This window comes from Leptonychotes weddellii, chromosome 5, assembly GCF_054177405.1.
Source record: "Leptonychotes weddellii isolate Sample4059 chromosome 5, ASM5417740v2, whole genome shotgun sequence".
Taxonomy (NCBI): Eukaryota; Metazoa; Chordata; class Mammalia; order Carnivora; family Phocidae; genus Leptonychotes; species Leptonychotes weddellii.
In genome coordinates this window covers 3,625,139-3,645,353 of record NC_138373.1, presented here as the reverse complement: position 1 = coordinate 3,645,353, position 20,215 = coordinate 3,625,139, and the positions used below count along the sequence as shown (strand labels likewise).

General features: G+C 56.0%; 1 protein-coding gene and 1 long non-coding RNA gene across 8 annotated transcripts in view; both read left to right on the top strand.

The window, feature by feature from the left end:
- The window catches only part of TNRC18 (trinucleotide repeat containing 18), an 88,357-nt gene that overhangs the window by 11,213 nt on the left and 56,929 nt on the right, over positions 1–20,215 (top strand). For 5 of the 7 annotated variants that reach the window (XM_081819029.1, XM_081819028.1, XM_081819023.1 and 2 more), the window contains 4 exons: positions 13,427–13,582; positions 15,659–15,784; positions 16,015–16,038; positions 16,217–17,947. In XM_081819029.1, the coding sequence (XP_081675155.1) occupies positions 13,462–13,582; positions 15,659–15,784; positions 16,015–16,038; positions 16,217–17,947 (2,002 nt within the window). In that variant the 5' untranslated portion in view covers positions 13,427–13,461. Of the gene's footprint in view, positions 1–11,407; positions 11,858–13,426; positions 13,583–15,658; positions 15,785–16,014; positions 16,039–16,216; positions 17,948–20,215 lie in introns of those variants that run through there. The other 2 variants (XM_081819027.1, XM_081819025.1) reach the window with 2 other exon arrangements.
- LOC145721381 (uncharacterized) lies at positions 7–6,048 on the top strand. Its single transcript, XR_014145034.1, has 2 exons — positions 7–3,501; positions 3,534–6,048. It is a non-coding gene; the product is annotated as an uncharacterized LOC145721381 (long non-coding RNA).

Sequence of the window (20,215 nt, the reverse complement as noted above, 5' to 3'; positions counted from 1 at the left end):
CCTAATTTAAATCTTTTGGCTATTTCTTGTGGCCTTTTCATCCATATTTCTGTGTAATAACCTGTTTAAGTTGCTGGTTATTTTTCTCCATTGACTTGTGTGGAAGATGAAGATTTGGCATGGACTGTCTGAGTCTTGAGTCCTGACTCTCCCATTTGTTATTGTGAGACCGTGGGCAAGTTTCTTTACTTCTCTGAACCTTGGTTTTCTCATCTGTAAAATTAGGGAAAATAATAGTATCTACTTCATGAGATTGTTGTGAGGGTTAAATAGTGAATAACGTGAAAAACATTTAGAAAAATACCTGGGATATGATAAGCACTTAGTAAATGTTTACTATTATTGTTATATCACGGCCCGCCGCCCGACCATGTTTATTTTCCCTATCCTCCCAATATATGTGAAGTACAGTTGTGTTTAAACCAGGTTTAGGACACCTGGGTGGCTCAGTCGTTAAGCGTCTGCCTTTGGCTCAGGTCATGATCCCAGGGTCCTGGGATCGAGTCCCACATCAGGGTCTCTGCTCCGCAGGAAGCCTGCTTCTTCCTCTCTCACTCCCCCTACTTGTGTTCCCTCTCTCAATGCTCTGTCAAATAAATAAGTCTTTAAAAAAAAAAAAAACAACAAAAAAACCGAACAAACCAGGTTTATCATTATGGCTTTGACTTTGTAAATATTGTCCACATTTGAGCCAAGTGGTATAATAAAATTCACTTTTTTATTTCCTGGAGTTATTAATTGCCTTTTAAAAAAAATTGCTGGGATTTCATAGAATCTCTGTCTTCCAATCTCTTAGAACACTTTGCATTTGGTCAGATCTGTATGAGCTGCTTATGTTCTTGGAGATTTCCTTCCTAGAGTTTTCCATCTTCCTGTTCTAGTCTGGTTTGCTTGGTGCTTGGGCCTGTTGTCGAGCCATTATCCTTCATACTCCCTTTACTCTCCTCTGTGTTCGACCTCCTATTTCCTGACTCCCTTCCTTCCTTTTTTTCTGCCTTACTTCCTTGTTTTGGTAGGAGCACATCCTACAGTGGCTTTCTGTGAAAGAATCTATGGATGGCATGTTTTTTGGAGACCTAGTATGCCTGAGAATGCCTTTAATTCTACCTTCATACTTGACTGGCATTTTGGAAATACTTTCCTCCTAATATTTGAAGGAATTGCAACATCACCTTTTAAAATTCCAGTGTTGCTGGAGTGTGATGCTATTTTGATTCTCGACCTTCGTTTGTGAGCCTTTTTTAAAAAAATTCTTTTCCAAATGCTTAAAATCTTTTAGAACTACTAAAAGTCATGCTTTACCGCTTACTGACCATGTGGTCTTAGACATGCTTTAGTTGTGTTTTTTGTGAAATGAGGAATAGTGCCTACCTTTTCTATGAAGACTAAATGAGCTTATGTACATAAAGCCCAGAACTTTGGCACAAAGTAAGCCTGGTAGACAGTAATACTGTTAACTCTTCTTTTCATCATGGTTGTTCTGAAATTGTGCATTGGATGTGCCTCATTGTGGGTTCTTTTGCATTTGCTGTGTTTGGTGCTCCATAGGCCATATTAATCTGGAAACCGAGGTCCTTCAGGATGAATTTTTTTTGGTAATTTTTTGGAATTGATATTAATTCTATTAGTATTTTGTAATTTTCTTCCCACCACGTTTGCCATTCTCTCTAGTACTCCTATTCATTAGATATTGGATCTCCTAGACTGATCACCTACTTTCCTTATACTTTTCTATTTTCTTTTTTTTTTTAAGATTTTATTTATTTATTTGACAGAGAGAGATAGCAAGAGCAGGAACACAAGCAGGGGGAGTGGGAGAGGGAGAAGCAGGCTTCCAGTCGAGCAGGGAGCCCGATGCGGGGCTCGATCCCAGGACCCTGAGATCATGACCTGAGCCGAAGGCAGACGCTTAAAGACTGAGCTACCCAGGTGCCCCACACTTTTCTATTTTCTATCTCTCTTTGTTTCTTCTGCTTTCTAGGAGATGTTCTTAACTGTCTTCTAACCTTAATATTTTTAATTTCTAGGAGCTCCTTCTTAAAATCTGGGTATTCCTCCATTTTTTTTTTTATAACTTTTATTTTTTGTTTTAAAGATTTTATTTATTTAACAGAGAGACAGCTAGAGAGGGAACACAGGCAGGGAGGTGGGAGAGGGAGAAGCAAGCTTCCTGCCAAGCAGGGAGCCCAGTGTGGGGCTCGATCCCAGGACCCTGGGACCATGACCCGAGTTAAAGGCAGACGCTTAACAACTGAGCCACCCAGGTGCCCCTTTTTTATAATTTTTTTAAAAAAAATTATTTATTTGAGAGATAGCGAGCATAGAGGGAGAGTGAGAGGGAGAAGCAGACTCCCTGCTAAGCAGAGAGCCCGACGCAGGGTTTGATCTCAGGACCCAAAGACCATGACCTGAGCCTGAGCCTGAGTGGAAGGCAGATGCTTAACCGAGGGAGCGACCCAGTTGCCCCTCCTCCTTTTCTTTTTTTTAAAGATTTTTATTTATTTGTTTTAGAGGGAAAGGTCTTGTGGGTGAGCGGGGGAGGGGCAGAGGGAGAGAGATGGAGAATCTTGAGCCAGCTCCACGCCCAGCACGGAGCCTGAGCGTGGCTCGATCTCATGACCCTGAGATCATGACCTGAGCGCAAATCAAGAGTCAGACGCTCAACTGACTGAGCCCCCCAGGGGCCCCAGGAATTGCTTGTTTCTTGATAACGTCCCTGCCCAGGTTTAGGTTGCAATTTCCCTAGCTTCCCACCCTGCCAAGGTGTACCTCTCTGGTCCCCATTTCCCCACTTCCAAAATGTTGTGAGGTTGTCTCCTTTCCATTCCTGTCTCGTTTTGTTTCCTCTCCATTGTAAACCACATGGCTGTCATTTTCGTGAGGTTCTGGCATATGGGAAAGGGTTTGTCATGACAGGTCTGTGTTGTCCCCACTTCTGGGATCCAGCCCACTCTCCTTCCCCTGGCGCCCGTGCCTGGGAGGGGTGACCGCGTTCCTTGGTCCCTGTCATTGACTCCCAGGTTTCCTAGCTTTTGGCCCAGCAGTTCTAGAAGGCCCTCCGTGAGGGGGAGGAGAAAATCAATGGGGAGGTCCTCTGTAATTGCTATAGAAGGGAGAATGTCTGGAGCCCTGGGGCCAGGCTGGGGTGGAGGCATTTGCATATCACCGGCCCAGCTGAGGCCTTGACCCCCCTGGGCTGCTTCGGGATTCCCTGTATTTAGACTTGAGTACCTACTTTGTGGGCTGGGCTTCTGGTTGGGGCCAGGCAAAGTCCCAGGCCACAGGGGTCCCTTATTCGGGGCTGGAAGTGGGCCTGGAGTTAAAGCCGGATTGGCCTTCTCTGGTGGCAGGGAGCTAGAGGATGCCTGTTGGGATCTGACCCCCTTGAGGGGGAGGGGGTCAGGGTTGGCTCCCAGAAGGAGGGGAGGGAGGCCTGATAGCCCTGGCTGAGAGAGCTGGAGGACCAAAGCTCAGTAGTATCAGGAGCTGGAGGGGAGGCGGGCTGGGGAGGGGAGGCCGGCTGGGGAGGGGAGGCCGGGGCGGGTCCAGCTGGACTCCTCCCCTCCTGGCAAGGCCAGGCTGGAGCCGGTTGATCTGGCCTGGTGGCTCCTGCAGCTCCCAGGCCTCTGCTTGGTTGGGGGGAACCTCTGCAGCTCAGGACTCACAGCTGCCTGTCACGCTGATGGGGGCCTGGGGTCAGTGGCAGTGGCCCAGCCACAGTACCAAGAACATGCAGGGTAAGCCCCCAGCCCAAACCCCATCCTGGAGCTCTGTCCCTCAGCCTTGCATACCTACGTCCAGCGTGGGGGAGCCCTGCAGTCACGGCTTCTTTTCTTTCTCAATGCCTTAATTTTACTGTAGAGGCAAGTAAGGCACAGAGAGGTTGTGTTACCTCCTCAAGGCCACACAGCTGGGAAGAGAAGGGCTCTAGAAGCGAGGCCCGAGCTCTCTGCTGGAAAGCCAGGGGTTGAGGAGAGCTATGTCCTTGGTAGGAATTTTTCTTTCTCTTTCCTTTTTCCTTTCCTGGCTCATTTTAATTTATTTACTTGCTTCAGTTAGTGCAGATTTTGTCAGTGTGAGAGTTCATAAAAATTACTCGGAATGTGATATTTACTGTGTTAGGGTTCAGATGGGGCTCTCCACCCGCATTGACCTTTCTTCTGCAGATATTTGTTATCGGGGTTTAAGATCCACAGAGAAAGGAGCACAGATCATGGATGTACGGCTCTATTATTTTTTTCCACAACCTCCCCACCCCCCGCCCCGCATAACCCTGGGTCACTGGCCCCTCCCTATCCCCAGGGGACCCCATCCAACCCCCCAGAGATTTGAGCTGTCTGCCCACACACTTCATGTGCAGTGTGAGGAAGCGTGCAGTGTATTGTCTTTTGTGTGTTTTGCTGTGAGACTTCCCGTGGCCCTGGTCCGGGGAGTTGTCTTGTTTCTTGCTGGGGGTGTTCATTGTATGACATGTCACAATGTGTTTATCCAGCTGTTGATGGTTGTTTTCGGATTTTGACTATTACTGGTGGTTAGACTCTTAAATTTGGACTGGCTCTGTGCGTTTCTAGGCCTCGCCCTTGGGTGCATACCCATGAGGGCACGGCTGGGTCAGGAAGGTTTGCACATTCTGCCAAACTGTTCTCCAGAGTGGCTGTACTAATTTATGCCTCCTCCAGACATGTATTAATATTTAATATTGTCCCTCTTTCCTTGTTGACGTTAGCCCCTCTGGTGGGCGTGTAGTAGTTTTGATTCACATTTGCTCCCTAGTTTGAGAGGCTGAGTACTGGGGCGCCGGGAGCATGTGACTCTTAATGTCGGGATTGTGGGTTCGGGCCCCATGTTGGGTGTAGGGATTACTAAATAATAATAATAATAATAATAATAAAAAAACTAAAAAAACCCAAAAAAGGCTGGTAGTCATTTTACTGGCCATTTTGATGTATTTGCCACCCTCCTGGTGCCCATTTCTACATTTTGTTGTCTTTCTCTTATTGATTTGCAGGAGTTCTTTATATATTCTGGATACAAATCCTTCCTTGGTGACATGATGCACAGATCTATTTCCATGTGGTGGCTCACCTTTTCTTTCTCTTAATGGTGTCCCGTGATGAATAGACGTTTCCCATTTTTTTTTTATCTTTAGATGATAAGACGAGAGCAAGCAGGGTGGAGGGGCAGAAGGAGAGGGAGAGAGAGAATCTCAAGCAGACTCTGTTCTGAATGCGGAGCCCAACACAGGGCCCAATCCCTCGACCCTGAGACAATGACCTGAACCAAAATCAAGAGTCAGATGCTTAACTGACTGAGCCACCCAGGCACCCCTCTTTTAAAAGATTGTATTATTTTTTAAGATTTTATTCATTTGTCAGAGCGAGCATGCACAAGCAGGGGGAGCAGCGGAGGGAGAAGCAGGCTCCCCACTGAGCAGGGAGCCCGATGCGGGACTCGATCCCAGGACCCTGGGATCATGACCTGAGCCGAAGGCAGACGCTTAACGACTGAGCCACCCAGGCGCCCTAACCCTTTGTGTTTCTATTCTTTTTTAACTGGTGAAGTGCGTACAAATTTACCATTTTTACGTGTTTAGGTGTCCAGTTCTGTGGTATTAAGTACATAATCACACTGCTGTGTCCCCACCGTCCATCTCCAGGATGTTTCCATCATCCCAAATTGTAAACCCTGTCCCATTAAACAATAACTCCCCACGCGCCTCCCCCAGCCCCTGGCACCTGTCCTTCCACTTTCTGTCTCTATGAACTTGGCTGCTCCAGGGGCTTCATAAAAGAGGCATCCTACTTTTGTCTTGGTTTTTGTCTTTCTGTGTCTGGCTTATTTCACTTAGCGTAACATCCTCACGATTCATCCGTATCGGAGCTCATGTCAGAGCTGCCTTTCTTTTTAAGGCTGAATCATACCCCGTTGTATGGATGGACCACATTCTGTTTATCTAGTGGATCCTTGGGTGGTTCCCACCTTTTGGCTCTTGCGGAGACTGCCACTGGGAATATGGGTGTGCACAGACCTCTCCGAGACTCTGCTTTCCATTTGTACGTGTGCGTGCACACACACACACACACACAGTGCTGTGGGGATTTGGATTGGAGTGCTTTGAATCTCTCCATCAATTTGGCCGCAGTGAGCATCCTAGTAAGTACATCTGGTGATTTCCTTGGGAGGGACCCCCAAAAGCGGGTCTGTGCCTTTTCCGGGCTGAAGAGTTCTTCTGCTGATTTGCTTTCCAAAAGCTGGGAATGGGTTGGCCCTCTGCTCACCCTCCCTGGGCTGCTTCCCACCTCGCTCCCGCCCTCCCCACAGCCAAACCCCAAATGTACTCATTCGACAGATGAAAATGACATCATCCCATTTTAATACTTCTTTGTAATCCTAACGACAAATTTTTCACTGGATTCAGCCATTTACTGTCGTTGGTGATTTGCTTGGGATTCTTACTGAATGATAAGACTCTTTATACAGCGAAGGCTTTAACCCACTCTCTGGCTTAGATATTACAGAAGTCCCTGCGTCTCGGGATCAGTGGGAGTCTGAAGGTCATTTTATCTGGAGGGTCCTCACACTATTTTCAGCTGCTGTCATAGAAACGCCTGAGTCACATGTCGGTGCTCTGGGCTGGAATGAGCTCTTTTCTGGGTGATAACCCTGATTTGATCATGCTGATGAGATGCTCTGATAGCCTTTGGTGACAGGGTAAAGGATGCCGCCCCTTTCCGAGGCCAGAACCTTTTAAGTAGGAAGGGACAATGTATTTGTTCTGTTGTGGTTAGGGGGAGGGGCCTTGGGGAGTGAAAATAGGAAAATAGGGTCTAGTGTCTGGGTGGTGTGGCTGAGTGGAAGAGTGTAGATTTTGGAGTCAGCCTCAATGCCTCATCTGCAAAAGGGTTAAGAACCCCCCCACACCCCCTGCCATGGTTGATGGGGGTGGGGAGACAGAATGAAGCAAAGCCTTGAAGCCTTTAGCAAGCCTTATGCTGGCTGTGAAGTCTGGTCCCAGGAAAGACCCCCCCCCCCGCCCCGTTCTCCTTCCCTCAGCCCTAGCTGATCATGACCTTGCCCAGCCCTCCTATCCATAAATACTAATTGAGCACCTACTGTGTGCAGTATAGGGGTCACTTAAACCCACATTGTAACTCAGGGGCCTACAAAACTGGCCAAATTAGGTCCACCTGCTGTTTGTTTTCTCCCTTAAAGATCTTATTTATTTATTATTTATTTATTTTATTTTATTTAGAGTGCTAGCGGCAGGGAGGGGCAGAGGGAGGGAAAGAATCTCAAGCGGACTCTGTGCTGAGGCAGACCTGACCTGGGGCTTGATCTCACCACACTGAGGTCATGACCTAGGCTGAAATCAAGGAGTCAGCTGCTCAGCCAACTGAGCCACCCAGGTGCCCCACCTCCTGTTTCTGTAAATAAAGTTTTTTTTTTTTTTTTTAAAGATTTTATTTATTTATTTGACAGAGAGAGACACAGCGAGAGAGGGAACACAAGCAGGGGGAGTGGGAGAGGGAGAAGCAGGCTCCCCTCAGAGCAGGGAGCCCGATGCGGGACTCGATCCCAGGACCCTGGGATCATGACCTGAGCTGAAGACAGTCGCTTAACCAACTGAGCCACCCAGGCGCCCTGTAAATAAAGTTTTAATGGAACAAAGCCCCATAGTTGAGGTGGTCCCAGGCGCCCCACCTGTTTTTGTAAATAAAGTTTTATTGGAACAAAGCCCAGTAGTTGAGGTGGTGTCCGAGGCTGCTTTCCCTGCAGCCCGCAGAATAGGCCCACAGTCCGCAAATGACTTATTATCTGGTCCTTTCAAGAAAAAGCTTGCCGACTCCTGTTTCAGTGGGTGGAGGGGGACAATAAACAAGGAGCTACAATAAAGAAGGAACTAATGTGTATTTGGTATGAGAAACGGTGATAAGCACTATGGAGAAAAATAATTCAAGAAAGGGTGGGTGGGGTGGGGTGGGTTGCAATCTAAAATAGCGTGGTTAACAAAATAAATAAATAGAACAGCACGGTTAGGGTTAGGCCAGGCTGTACTCTTCAAGTGTTACTTGAGGTGTAAGAGATGGGAGTTTACAGACAACTTGCCATATCTGGAGGGAGGAATGGATTCCAGGCTGAGGTGCAAAGGCCCTGGGGTGCAGCCTGCAGGGCTGTGCTGTTCTGTGTTCCAGCCCAGCCCATTTGCAGTGATAAAGTCCCTCACTGTTTACTAAACCTTTGTACCCACCCTGATCTCACCAAGTACCTGTCCCTGCTCCCACCAGTGAGGACTTCAGGTGCCCATTACATAGTCAGCTTCTAGAAGGGTCCCCAGGGACTCCATCTGTTAAGAGGCAAGATGACCCCCGCCAGAAGAGGTGGCCTCACTGTTACTCTGGGGGGTGTCTGCCAGCAGATGGGGATAGCGCAGCCCCTTACAAAAGGCGTCTGGATGGGCTTCATTCCCCAGCCCCTAGCACACACTAGCCCTACATAAGCGTTGAGGGAGGGAGGGATGGCCAGATGGATGGACAGACGGCATGACGGACCTTGTCTGGATTCGAGTTCTGCCTTCTCGTGACCTTGGCCAGCCTTGGAGGCCGCCAACTCCTGAAACCCTTCCTGTGTTCCAGGTGTCAGAGAGGGGTGTGGCGATAGCTGAAAGCGGGCTGGCCAGCACCCCCAAACTCCTGGCTCCCTGCTGTGTTCCCGAGGTTCTTGTCCATGGCTGGCAGTATGTGGGGTGGGAGGGGCTGGGCTGTTGGTGGGTCTCAGTCTGGGGAGGGCAGGAAGGGGCACAGGGTGCTAGGGTCACCTTGCCCAGCTCCCTGCTGCTGATGTTCCCAGAGGGACCCTGAACCCCTCCCCCAGGCAGTGGAGGGGGCCCATTGTCCCGTAGCTGGGCCTCTGGGCCTCCTTTCTTGCCCCCGCTCCCACCCAGGGGCGCCCTTGCCCTCTCCTGGGGCACTGGGCACCAGAGAGGGAGAAGACCACTTTCTGAGTGCCTCCTAGGGGGTGGCTTCCCTCACTTTCCCTCTCTCCGTGGCTGGCTAGAGCTAAGGGCCCACCATGCTGGGATTCCCAAGCTGAGGGCTTGGGGTGGCAGTGTGCTTGTCACATTGCCTAAGCATCGCGGTCCCCCAGGCAACAACCTCTGAGCCTCAGTTTCTCAGTCTGTAAAATGAGGGTACAAGGTTCCCGCGCTCCCAGGGCTGTGGGAGGTTGAGCCAGGATGGGTGACCGCTCTGCCCCTGGTGCCTGCCTCGCTCTGGGCATTGGGGCGTCCAGGGCGGGGAGGCCGGTCTACCGGCCAGCGTGGCCCGGTGGGGGACACTGCGGTGTGGCATCGGAGGGGAGAGCAGAGCTTACCTGTGGTTTCTTTTTCAGTTCAAGGTGAAATTCATACTGTGGGCAATTGGCCATTTGAAAGTGTATGATAGAGTACTAAACAGTGCCTTTGTCATGGGCAGTCACCACCTGTCTGGTTTCTAAATTAAAATTTGATTTTAGGGGCGCCTGGGTGGCTCAGTCAGTGAAGCATCCAACTCTTGGTTTTGGCTCAGGTCATGGTCCTCACAGTCGGTGGATCGAGCCCCGTGTCTGGCTCTGTGCTCATTGCAGAGTCGGCTTCAGAGTCTCTCTCCCTCTCCCAACTGCTTGTGCTATCTCTCTCTCAAATGAGTAAGTAAATAGAAAGTAAAGCTTTAAAAAATAATAATAAAAATAGGGGCGCCTGGGTGGCTCAGTCGTTAAGCGTCTGCCTTCGGCTCAGGTCATGATCCCAGGGTCCTGGGATCGAGCCCCGCATCGGGCTCCCTGCTCGGGGGGAAGCCTGTTTCTCCCTCTCCCACTCCCCCTGCTTGTGTTCCCTCTCTCGCTGTCTCTCTCTCTGTCAAATAAATAAATAAAATCTAAAAAAAAAATAAAAATAAAAATAAAATTTGATTTTAAGGAAGGGCAGATGGAATTTGGGTAGAGGAAGCGGTCCCTCTCAGACCCTGACCTTGAGCAGTCGCTCTGCTTCTCTGAGCCCCAGGGTTTGTCCCTGTAACTGGAGTAAAAACGTTAGCCCAGCATTGCCTGGCACTTCACAGAAGCATTTCACAAATCACCTTTTACTCTGTGATCCACTTCACGCGGCCTGGGGAAATTCAGAAACGTGCCCAAAGTCACAGAGCAAGTGGGCGCTGGAGCCGGGGTTGGTCTTCCTGTCGTCCCTGGGGACCCCTCTGTCACCTCCCTTCCCATGGTGGAGGGACTGGGGAGTCAGAGGCCCCATCCCTGCCCCCCCTCCGGTTTCTGGCAGGGAGGAGCCTTCGCGGACTGTGGCTAAAGGAAGTCTAAATTAATTAAAATTTAATAAAATTAAAGATGTGTTTCCTCACCAACCACACTTAAGTGTTCTGCGGCCACAAGTGGCCAGTGGCTGTTGTAGGGTCCACGCAGACATGGAGTGTGCGTCCGACACTGTTGGTTATGGGGCCAGTTACCTGTTGTGAACGGGGCACTTGCGGGAACACTCTGGCGGGTGCCCTGGTGGCCCTCCCGTGGCCGCCCCGACTGCTGGGCTCCGGGGTCCAGCTCTGCTCCCGGCCCAGCGCCCTGTGACCTGAGATTGTCGGGTGTCGTCAGGCCGACAAGAAGAGTCCATAAATGACACGTGTGGCAGTGAAGCAGTTTAAGCACGCGTGATGGCGGGCGCCTGTCCGTGTTGGGGGAGTGTTCGCCGTTACTCTTCGGAAGGATGGTCATTTGTGCGTTGTGGGTCGCTGGTGTTAGCGTCCCAGGCGTCCAGAGCAGGTGGCACCTCTAGCCACCAGGGGGCAGCCTGGGACCAGGGTGGGGGCAGGCCTGGCGCTCAGCGGAGCTGGGAGGGAGCGAGACCCCTCCGCCCTCAGGCTGTGCGGGAGGATTTCCAGCCAAGTCCAGGGAGAGTCCAGTGGGTCCCCAGGGGTGGGTGTGAGGAGCAGCAGGGCTGTGGAGCTAGACTTTGAGAAGAGCACCGGGTTTGCTGGGGTGGGGGCGGGGCTTCACAAAGCCTCCTGGAGACCCTGGTGGCGCGGGGCCCATCCCCCACCCCAGGGAGCCCAGGCCGCATGGCCTGGGATGGCGCGCGGTGTCCTCAGGGGTCAGGGGCTGTACCTACACTCTCTCCTAATCCTGACATGTGTCTATCTGCCTTGGCCCTGAGGGGATTAGAAACAATGCTCGCGTCTCCGTCCAAAAGTTGACACCTGCTGTGTGCCCAGGCACGTCCTGGGCACTGGATGTGGCAGGAAGTGAGGCTGACGGAGGGATTGACATTACCAAGTGCCACTGGTGGAGGCTTGGATGCAGTGGCCGGGACGGCCCCACCGAAGGTGGAAGCGAGCCGGGCGGGGTCCTCAGGGAGACCTGGGGCCTGGTTTGACGTTGCGCAGAGCTGCGAACCTGCGGTCTGGGAGCGGCGCACGCTGGCCCGCGGTCTTTCCGGGGCACCAGCATCCCGGCCGGACCCGGGGAAGGGAGTTTGTGCACCGTTGAGCCCCTGTGGCGGGCGGGAGCCGTTGGTGGCATCCGGGCACCAACGCCCCACCAGGCCTCGGGTGCTGCTGGGCGGGTTTCACAAGCCTGGGCAGGGGCAGGCCTGGGCCACCCGGCTTCCGTGCGGCCCGGGGCAGGAAGAGCTGGTGGCTGATGTAAGCCCTTGCGCAAACCTCTGGCGGCTGGCTTCCGGAGCCTTCTACCCGCCTGCGTGCCAAGGAGGAAGCCTGGGGCCTAGTGGGGCCCAGAGGCCCTGCCGCCCAGGCTGGGGCCACATGGGTGTACTGACCGGCCACCATGGCCCTGGGTCCCGAAGGCTTGGCTCTGGAGTCTGGTGAGGGGGCTGGGTGAGGCTGGGCTGGAGCGTGGGGGGCTCCCCAGACACGGGGTGCTGGTGATGGCGCATGTGGCCAGAAGGTGTCCCCCTCCTGCCTGCTGCAGTCTCCACTCCGGAGGCCCAAGGCGGAGGCCCTGCCCCTTGCAGCCTTGGTTTCCCCGCGTGCACCCCAAAGGGAGTGGCTGGACATTCTGGCATCGGGTGCCCCCGGGAGGTAGTGAGTGAGCACCTGTTGTACACAGACCTGCATACCGGGCTGTTGGGGACCCAGAGGTAGGACAGGGCTCTGTGAGCCCCCTGTGGGCTGGGCCCCCCGGAGTCACTTCTCTGGGTCACTGCAGACAGTACCCGCTTCACGGGGATGTGGAGACGGTAGCCCGAGGGGGCACACGGAGAAGCCCTTAGCTCCCGCTGGCCAGAGCGGGCTCCTGCCGGGTGCTTGGTGACTCTCATGCTCAGCTCTGTGTGCAGGCCTCTGCCCCTCCTCCTGGGGGCGTTGGGAGAGGGTTCGGAATCCCCACAGACTGTGGGCTGCTGCCGTGTTGTTACTCTCGTTCAATTCATGCTTCCCTCTTTGCTACAGTTCTTAAGTATTCCCATCTTGCAGATGAGCTAACTGAGGCCAGGGAAGGGAGGTCCCCTGCCCAAATATCAGAGGCCTCCCTCTAGCCCGTGACCTGGAGGTCTGCTGGGATCTTCCCCTGAATCTTGAGGATCTTGAGGGCCAGAGCCCCTGGGTGGCCACAGTGAGGGAGCGTCCCTCCTGGCGTGGGCCTGGCCAAGTGGGGCGTGGCAGGGGTAGGTTTTCCACCCAGGCCCCCAGCACATTGTTCTCCCCGGCAGCGGCTGGCCACCGCACCCCCCATCTGAGGGACCTCGGGTGGGAGGCCCAGGGCTCTCCTCCTTGTGCTCTTGCCAATTCGCTGTAGCCCTGGGATGTTTGCTGGGTGTGTATTCCCGGTCGTGGCTCACTGGCTGTGGGACCAGTCACTTCCCAGCCCCCAGCATCAGCTTCCTCATGCCTTAAATGGGCGCATGGTTCCTTCCGCACCAGGCTTGCTGAGGCTGGCCGAGGACAACTCCTCAGAACTCAGCAGGGCTGCTGTGGGGTCCTCAAGGAGGTCATTCTCTGACTCGTGGGATCCTCCCTGATCCAGGCGCTCAGAGCATGAGCAGGGGTTTAGACCCTGAGCCCCCCACCTCCTCGCTCTGTGGCCTCAGGAGGTCCCTGCCCCCAACTGTGCCTCAGCTTTCATCAGCAGGTTGGGGGGACCGTCCCCTCCTGCCGAGCGCTGGGTGCCCTGGAGGTGAGGGCCTTCGATGGTGGTGGGCTTCCTTTTGGCTGTTCCTCTGGGGGCTGCACTTGCAGGTTTTTCAAGTACTGGGTCTGGCTGAGGTGACAGGCCTGTCCTGAGCCCGAGGGTCTGGGGTGGGGCGGAAAGGTTTCTTTGGTGTTCCTGCCAGTGTCAGCTCCAAGAAGTGGGGGGAGACGTGGGGAGCGCGGGGTATTGGGCCGGGCAGTGGGGGCCTGGTGGGTGCCTGACAGCCCCCCCCTTCTCTCTGCAGGCGAGGCCTTCTTGGGCAGCTTTGTGGCCAGCGGGATGGGGCCCTCAGCCTCGTCCCATGGGAGCCCCGTGCCCCTGCCCTCTGACCTCTCCTTCCGCTCCCCTACCCCCAGCAACCTGCCTATGGTGCAGCTATGGGCCGCTCATGCCCATGAAGGTAAGGAGTGTGCCAGGTGGGCGGGGCTGAGGGCTGTGGGCCACTGTCCCTGGCACCTCTCCATCCTGCCCACTCCCTTCCACCTCTGGTCATCTCTCCTGCGGTGGTTGGAGGTGGGGGGCAAGCCCTGGTCGTTCAGCCTCCCTGCTGTTTCTCAAATGCTCAGTGCTTCCTCTGGTCACTGCCACAGGGCCTTTGCACAAGTCGGTTCCCTCTGCTGCAGCTCCTAACTTAACCCACTGTTCGTCCTTTAGGGCTCAGCTGACCCGCCTCCCCCCGGCCACCTCTCACTTGTGAAGACAGATTATTTTCTTACCAGAGTGAGCTCTGAGGGCAGGACTTAGTTTGTTCTGCTCACCGCTGTCTCCCTGGGGGCCCTCCATAATCACTGTTGGAGCAACGGGACCAGGGCCATAGGGCTCTCCTTGGCAGTTCTTCAGTGGTGCTCGTAAATGTGGGCGTCTGGGAGCCTTGCAAATCCTGGACCTCCCTGGAGCCTCACTTTTCCCTCTGTCAGTGAAGAGATAGGCCTGGGGGACCCTGAGCTCCTTCCCCGCCTCTGGGTGGCCTTTGGATGCTGGGTCCTGGGAGCACCCACTGCAGGCTGAGGGCTTTCCTGGGCTTTTCACGGCTCACTGTCTGCCCACGTCCTCCTCTGTGCCCGAGTCTCTCCAAGTACCCGTCATCATGTGTACCTCCCATGGAGGGGGTGGACCTGCCTCTTTAGGCCCGGGATGGTGGGCAGTCCTTTGGGGCTGGGGTCCCATTTGAGCCTCCCACTTTAGCCAGCCAGGGCGGGGCTGGAGAGGCCTGAAGAACAGACGCTGCCTGGTGTCTCCGTGCCACCAGCTTGTGCCTCTGCCCTGACTCCTTTTTCTCCCGTGTTGCAAACAGCAGTAATGTAGGAACGGTTACAAACCCGTGCACGCACTGCACAGCTGGACTCAGCGTGTCCCCATGACCAGCTGTGAGAGGGGGACTGCTAGGTCTCTTCCAGACGAGAAAGCACAGGGATCCCATGCGATGTTTCCAGGGCTGAAAGAGATCATGTGCATCAGGTGGTCTTGGTTATTCGGTGATTGTTGTTAACGCCATTATCAGGTGGTGCTGTGGGAGGAGCATGGGTCCTGTGTGGCCAGGGACAGGCCCTGGATCTCTGGCCTCAGAGGGAGCCACTGGGGGCGTGGGACCTGTGTCTCAAGGACCTCCGATAGGCCCGTGGTCCGGGAGGACCTTCCCCCACACCTGCCTGCTCGCCAGCCCGCCTGCCTTTCTGGGCCCTGCTGTGCGGCTCTTTGGGCCTCCATTCCCCATGGGCCCTCAGAGGAGTCTCATTTCTTTCTCTGTGGCTACCCTCCCGTCTTCTCTGTCCCACGAAGCCCTGATTGTGGGCAGCACTGGTGGGGAGAGACTAGGAGGATCCTCACCAGGAGGCATTCCTTCCTGGCCTGGGAGACCTGGCAGCTGCAGATGCTGGGTGCGCTGATATTCAGAGCAGGTGAGTGACCTGCTCGGGCTCACACAGCAGAGAAGGGACTCATTAAATCAGTAAACTGCTCCACTGGGTCTGTGTTGGGCTGAGGTTAACAGTCCCAGTGACTTCCATTCAAAGTCAGGCTCCTCTGCTGTGTGACTTTGGGCCAGTGGTCCTCCCTGAGCCTCTGTTTTCTCACCTATAAAGTGAGGATGTTAAGAGTATCTGCCTCAACAGGCTTTTGTTTTGTTGAAGTTTAAATGAGAATAGCAAAGGCAAAGCAGTGGGCAGCGTTTGGCCTGTGGTTAAGATGTCCTCACCGTCCCCTGCCTCGTTGGATCCATTCTGATCCTCTTTCTGGGGGATTTGAGAGCCCAAGCCCCTGGGGGCTGCCTGGGCCTGGAGGGAGGCCTGAAGTGCCAGGTCTGGAGGGGGTGGGGGCAGGCCTGCCCTGGGTGGCTGGCCGCAAATCTCAGGGCTCCCTGAACCAGGGGGCTGACAGCTAAAATATTTTATTCTCAAGAAAAAGAGAGGGATGGAAGGAAGTTCCTCGTGGGAGTCCATGCGGTGGGACAGTTCAGTTTTTCTCTTCTCTCTTCCAGGCTTCTCCCATCTGCCCAGCGGGCTGTACCCATCCTACCTCCACCTGAACCACCTGGAGCCCCCCAGCAGCGGGAGCCCCCTCCTCAGCCAGCTGGGCCAGCCCAGCATTTTCGATACCCAGAAAGGTATGATGAGGGGGCAGGAGCGGGGAGACTGGGCTTGGGGGGTCACTTCTGAGGGGTTTGTCTGGGGCCCCCACCACTACCCAGTATTTCAGGCAGCACCTAGCTCTGTTCTCTTGAGACCCCTGCCCCTAAGCCCCGCCCCTAGCCTTCTGGTGCCTTCTAGTTGTGCTGTGCTCCCGCCTGACCCTCTTAGGCCCTTAAAACAACCCTGGCCTCCACCCTTTTCACAGATGACGAAACTGAGGCTCAGGAAGGTTAGTCAATGGCCAGGACGAGAGATTGTGAATTCGGTACCCTCTGTTTCCAGAGTCTGCCCTCCTTCTTGGCCTGGGGGTTACCGGGAGCCCCTCCGGGACCCCCTCCGGGACCCCGCTTCTGGCTGGCCGGGTGGAGGGGGCACGCGCTCACGCCCAGACTCTCTCTTTCCCCCAGACGGCTTCTACCTGCCCGCCCCGGGGGCTCCGGGCGCCCTGCACTCTCACGCGCCCTCCTCCAGGACCCCGGGCGGCCACTCCTCCAGCGCCCCGGCCAAAGGCTCTTCGCGGGAAGGTCCAGCCAAGGAGCGGGCGGGCCGCGGCGGGGAGCCGCCCCCGCTGTTCGGCAAGAAGGACCCGAGGGCCCGCGAGGAGGCTGCGGGGCCGCGCGGCGTGGTGGACCTGACCCAGGAGGCGCGGGCGGAGGGCCGCCAGGACCGCGGGCCCCCGCGCCTCGCCGAGCGCCTGTCGCCCTTCCTGGCCGAACTGGGGCCGCCGCGCGGGCCGGGCGCCGCCGCCGAGTGCAAGGGCAAGAACCCGCCGCCGCCGCCGCCGCCGCCGCCGCCACCGCCGGCGCTGAGCCTCTGCAACGGCGCGGGCGACGCCGGGCTCCCCGCGCTGGTGGCCAAGGAGGCGGCGCGCCAGGACGAGAGCGCGCGGCTGCGGCGCGCAGAGGCCCTGCTGCCGGGGCCGTGCCCCTGCCCCTCGCCGCTCCCGCCGCCGCCCAAGGGCCCGCCCGCGCCCCCCGCCGCCCCGGCCGGGGCCTTCGCCGCGCCGCAGCCAGCCTCCGCCGGCGTCTATACCATCTTCCCCGCGGCGGCGGCGGCGGCGGCGGCGGCGGCGCGCGAGCCGGGCCGCGAGCACCGCGTGGTGGCGCCCACTTTCGTGCCTTCCGTGGAGGCCTTCGACGAGCGCCCGGGGCCCATCCAGATCGCGTCGCAGGCGCGCGACGCCCGGGCCCGGGAGCGCGAGGCGGGCAGACCCGGCGTCCTGCAGGCGCCGCCCGGGTCCCCGCGGCCGCCCCCCGACCGGCCCGAGGCGCTCCGCGAGAAGAACTCGGTCATCCGCTCGCTCAAGCGGCCGCCGCCCGCGGAGGCCCCGCCGGCGCGGGCCGCGCGCGCCTCCCCGGACGCCAGGGCCTACCTCCCCGCCAAGGAACTGCTCAAGCCCGAGGCCGAGCCGCGGGCCTGCGAGCGCGTCCCCCGCGGGCCCGCCGCCGCCCCCCAGCAGGCCGCCAAGCTCTTCGGCCTGGAGCCCGCGCGGCCGCCCCCGCCCGCCGGCCCTGAGCCCAAGTGGAAGCCTTTCGAGCTGGGCAACTTCGCCACCACGCAGATGGCCGTGCTGGCCGCGCAGCACCACCACGCCAGCCGCGCCGAGGAGGAGGCGGCCGCCGCCTCCAAGAAGGCCTACCTGGACCCCGGGGGCGCGCTGCCCCGCGCCGCGGCCGCCTGCGCCAGGCCGGGCGCCGACGTGCACGCCGCGGCCCACGGGCCCGGGGAGGCCTCGGCCATGCAGAGCCTCATCAAGTACAGCGGCAGCTTCACCCGCGAGGCCGTGGCCGTGCGCCCTGGCGGCTGCGGCAAGAAGAGCCCCTTTGGAGGCCTGGGCACCATGAAACCCGAGCCTGCCCCCACCACCGCGGGCGCCCCGCGCGCCCAGGCCCGCCTGCCACACCCGGGGGGCCCTGCGGCCGGTGGAGGCCGGCAGCTGAAGCGGGACCCGGAGAGGCCCGAGAGCGCCAAGGCTTTCGGGCGCGAGGGCTCTGGTGCCCAGGGAGAGGCAGAGGTGCGACACCCGCCCGTGGGCATTGCGGTGGCCGTGGCCCGGCAGAAGGACAGTGGCGGCAGTGGCCGGCTGGGGCCTGGGCTGGCAGACCAGGAGCGCTCCCTGTCGCTGAGCAACGTCAAAGGTGGGTCTTGGGTCCCACCTCTCACCTTCTCCACGCTCCGCCCTCGCCTCCCCAATCCCGTCCACCTTTGCTTTCCATTTCTACCTGTCTCGGCCTCCTTGCACCCCCTTCTCCCCGCCCTCCTGCTACCCTTTGTCCTTCATCCACTTGTGGGCTGTGGCTACTGTTTAAAAGTTTATTGCTTTTTCCATCATGCGCATAGAAAAATGTGTAAAATGCGGGAAGGGAGGAAGAAGGAAAGGGATTATTATTCTCTTTTCCCAATATCCTGAACACTTCCAGATCTTTCCCTGGATTCATTTTCCTTTGTGATTGCTTGTATGGGCAGGGTTCCTAGAGCACACCCAATGCTGGTCCCTGCGTTCTTCACGCTTACAGTGTGGGTTTTCTCCCTCTCCCCTTTTGTGAAATCTTTATATAATTTTTTCACGGCCTCTACTATTCTGTCTAGAGCACACACCATAGTTCAGCCAAGCATTCCTCTCGTGGGCGTTTTCCCCCTTCTCTGATGTTTTTGTGTTTAGAACGTTGCATTGAATATTTTTGTGCGTTTCACCTTCCTGATATTTTGAGTCGTTTTCTAAGAATAGGTTCCTAGGAACAGGCTGGCTCCAAGTCTTCAGTCCTCAGTCTTGGAGGGAGTAACTGCCTTATCTAGTTCATTGTTCCCTATATGTAGTGTGGGACCTGGCGCTTAGTAGGTGTTTGGTAAATAAGCGAATGAGTGACCAAGTGTGATGGGTAGAAACTGGGTCTCTGTGTTCTCATAGATCTTGACGTCCAGTACCTTAGTGCCTAAAAAAGACTATTGCTAATTTCGGTGGGGAAGAATGGTGCGTTTCTTTAGATTATTGGTGAAGTTGAATATTTTTCCAGAATGTGGTCGATTGTGTTTCTTTTTGTCCCTTGCACATGCGCCGTGGGAATGGGATTTTGGAGGGTTGATATTTGTGGCATTTTTGTTGGAACTGTGGACTTGGTCTGCCCATTGTTGAGCCAGGGACCCTTCCTACAGGTTGGGTGGGCACTGGGCTGTAGCCCCCACCTGGATGGTGTTTAGTGTGTTGTGGTGTGGGGTTGGGAGACTGGGGTAATGGCCCAGGAAGGCTGCTTCCCACTGTCCTTGCTCTTGTGACTTCGCAACAGTCAGCCTGGATTTCATCTTCCCTGTGCTTCTGTTTCCAGTGTCCAGCCAGCTTCCCATACGCAGCTGGTTGCAAGCTTAGGCTTCACCCGTGTCCTGGGCCCCTGTCTCTGGCAGCCACATGGCCTCCTTCCCTGCACCTCCCAGACTCTACTCCCGGAGGCTGCGTAGGCATCTTGGGTGAATGTCTCTTGGGACCCCATCCCTTTCTTGGTCTGGCCCCGCTGTGCCCACCTGTGATGACTGCTGGGCTTTAGCCTCGTTCCATGGTGGGTGGCCACTGTCCTGTCCCAGCCTCCTAGACCCCCTGTCTTAGCCCTGCTCTCCTGGGTGAGCGCAGTAAGGCACAGGGCCGCCCCGGGACTCCAGCTGGCCCTTGCCCCACCCATTTGCATGCACCCTGTAGCTGCAGAGGCTCTTCATCCGGCCTAGAGTGAGTGACACTTCACGGATGTTTGTTGAATGACTGAGTCCATGGTTCTTTGTGGAGCCTGACCAGGGAAGCCTGTCCTCTGACCCAGGGGGGCTGGCCTGAGGCACTGCCTCATTCTGGGATTGAAGGAGTGGATGACAGCCCTTGGTTACAGGTGGCGGGCTTGTTGGTGGACAAGCCCTTCTGCTAGGATAGAGGTTTGCACCCGGGGACCCCTCTGGGAGGCCGGAGATCTCTTTGGGTCCTTTCCCTGAAGGAGTGCTCGTGTGACATGGTGTTTCACCCCTGTTGGGGGCTCACAGTCCCCAGAGTACCTGCCCGTGTCCACGCGGTCCTGTGAGAGAGAGAATGTGTGTTTGAGTATGTATGTGTGAGAGAAAATGTATGTGTGTGAGAGCAGGCATGTGAATGTGTGTGAGACCGTGTGAGCATGCGTGATGGTGTGTGTGACTGTGACAGGGTATGTGTGACATGGATGGAGCGTTGACTGTGTGTGTGAGAGAAGATGTGTGACAGTGTGACTGTGTAAGGTGTGTGTGAGACAATAGGTGTGACTGGAGTGTGAGAGAATGTGTGTGATGTGTGTGACAGTATGTGTGACAGCGTGTGTGTGAGAGAATGTGTGTGTCTGTGTGATGGTGAGTGACTGTGACCGTGTGCGAATGAGTGTGTGAGAGAACTGCATGTGAGA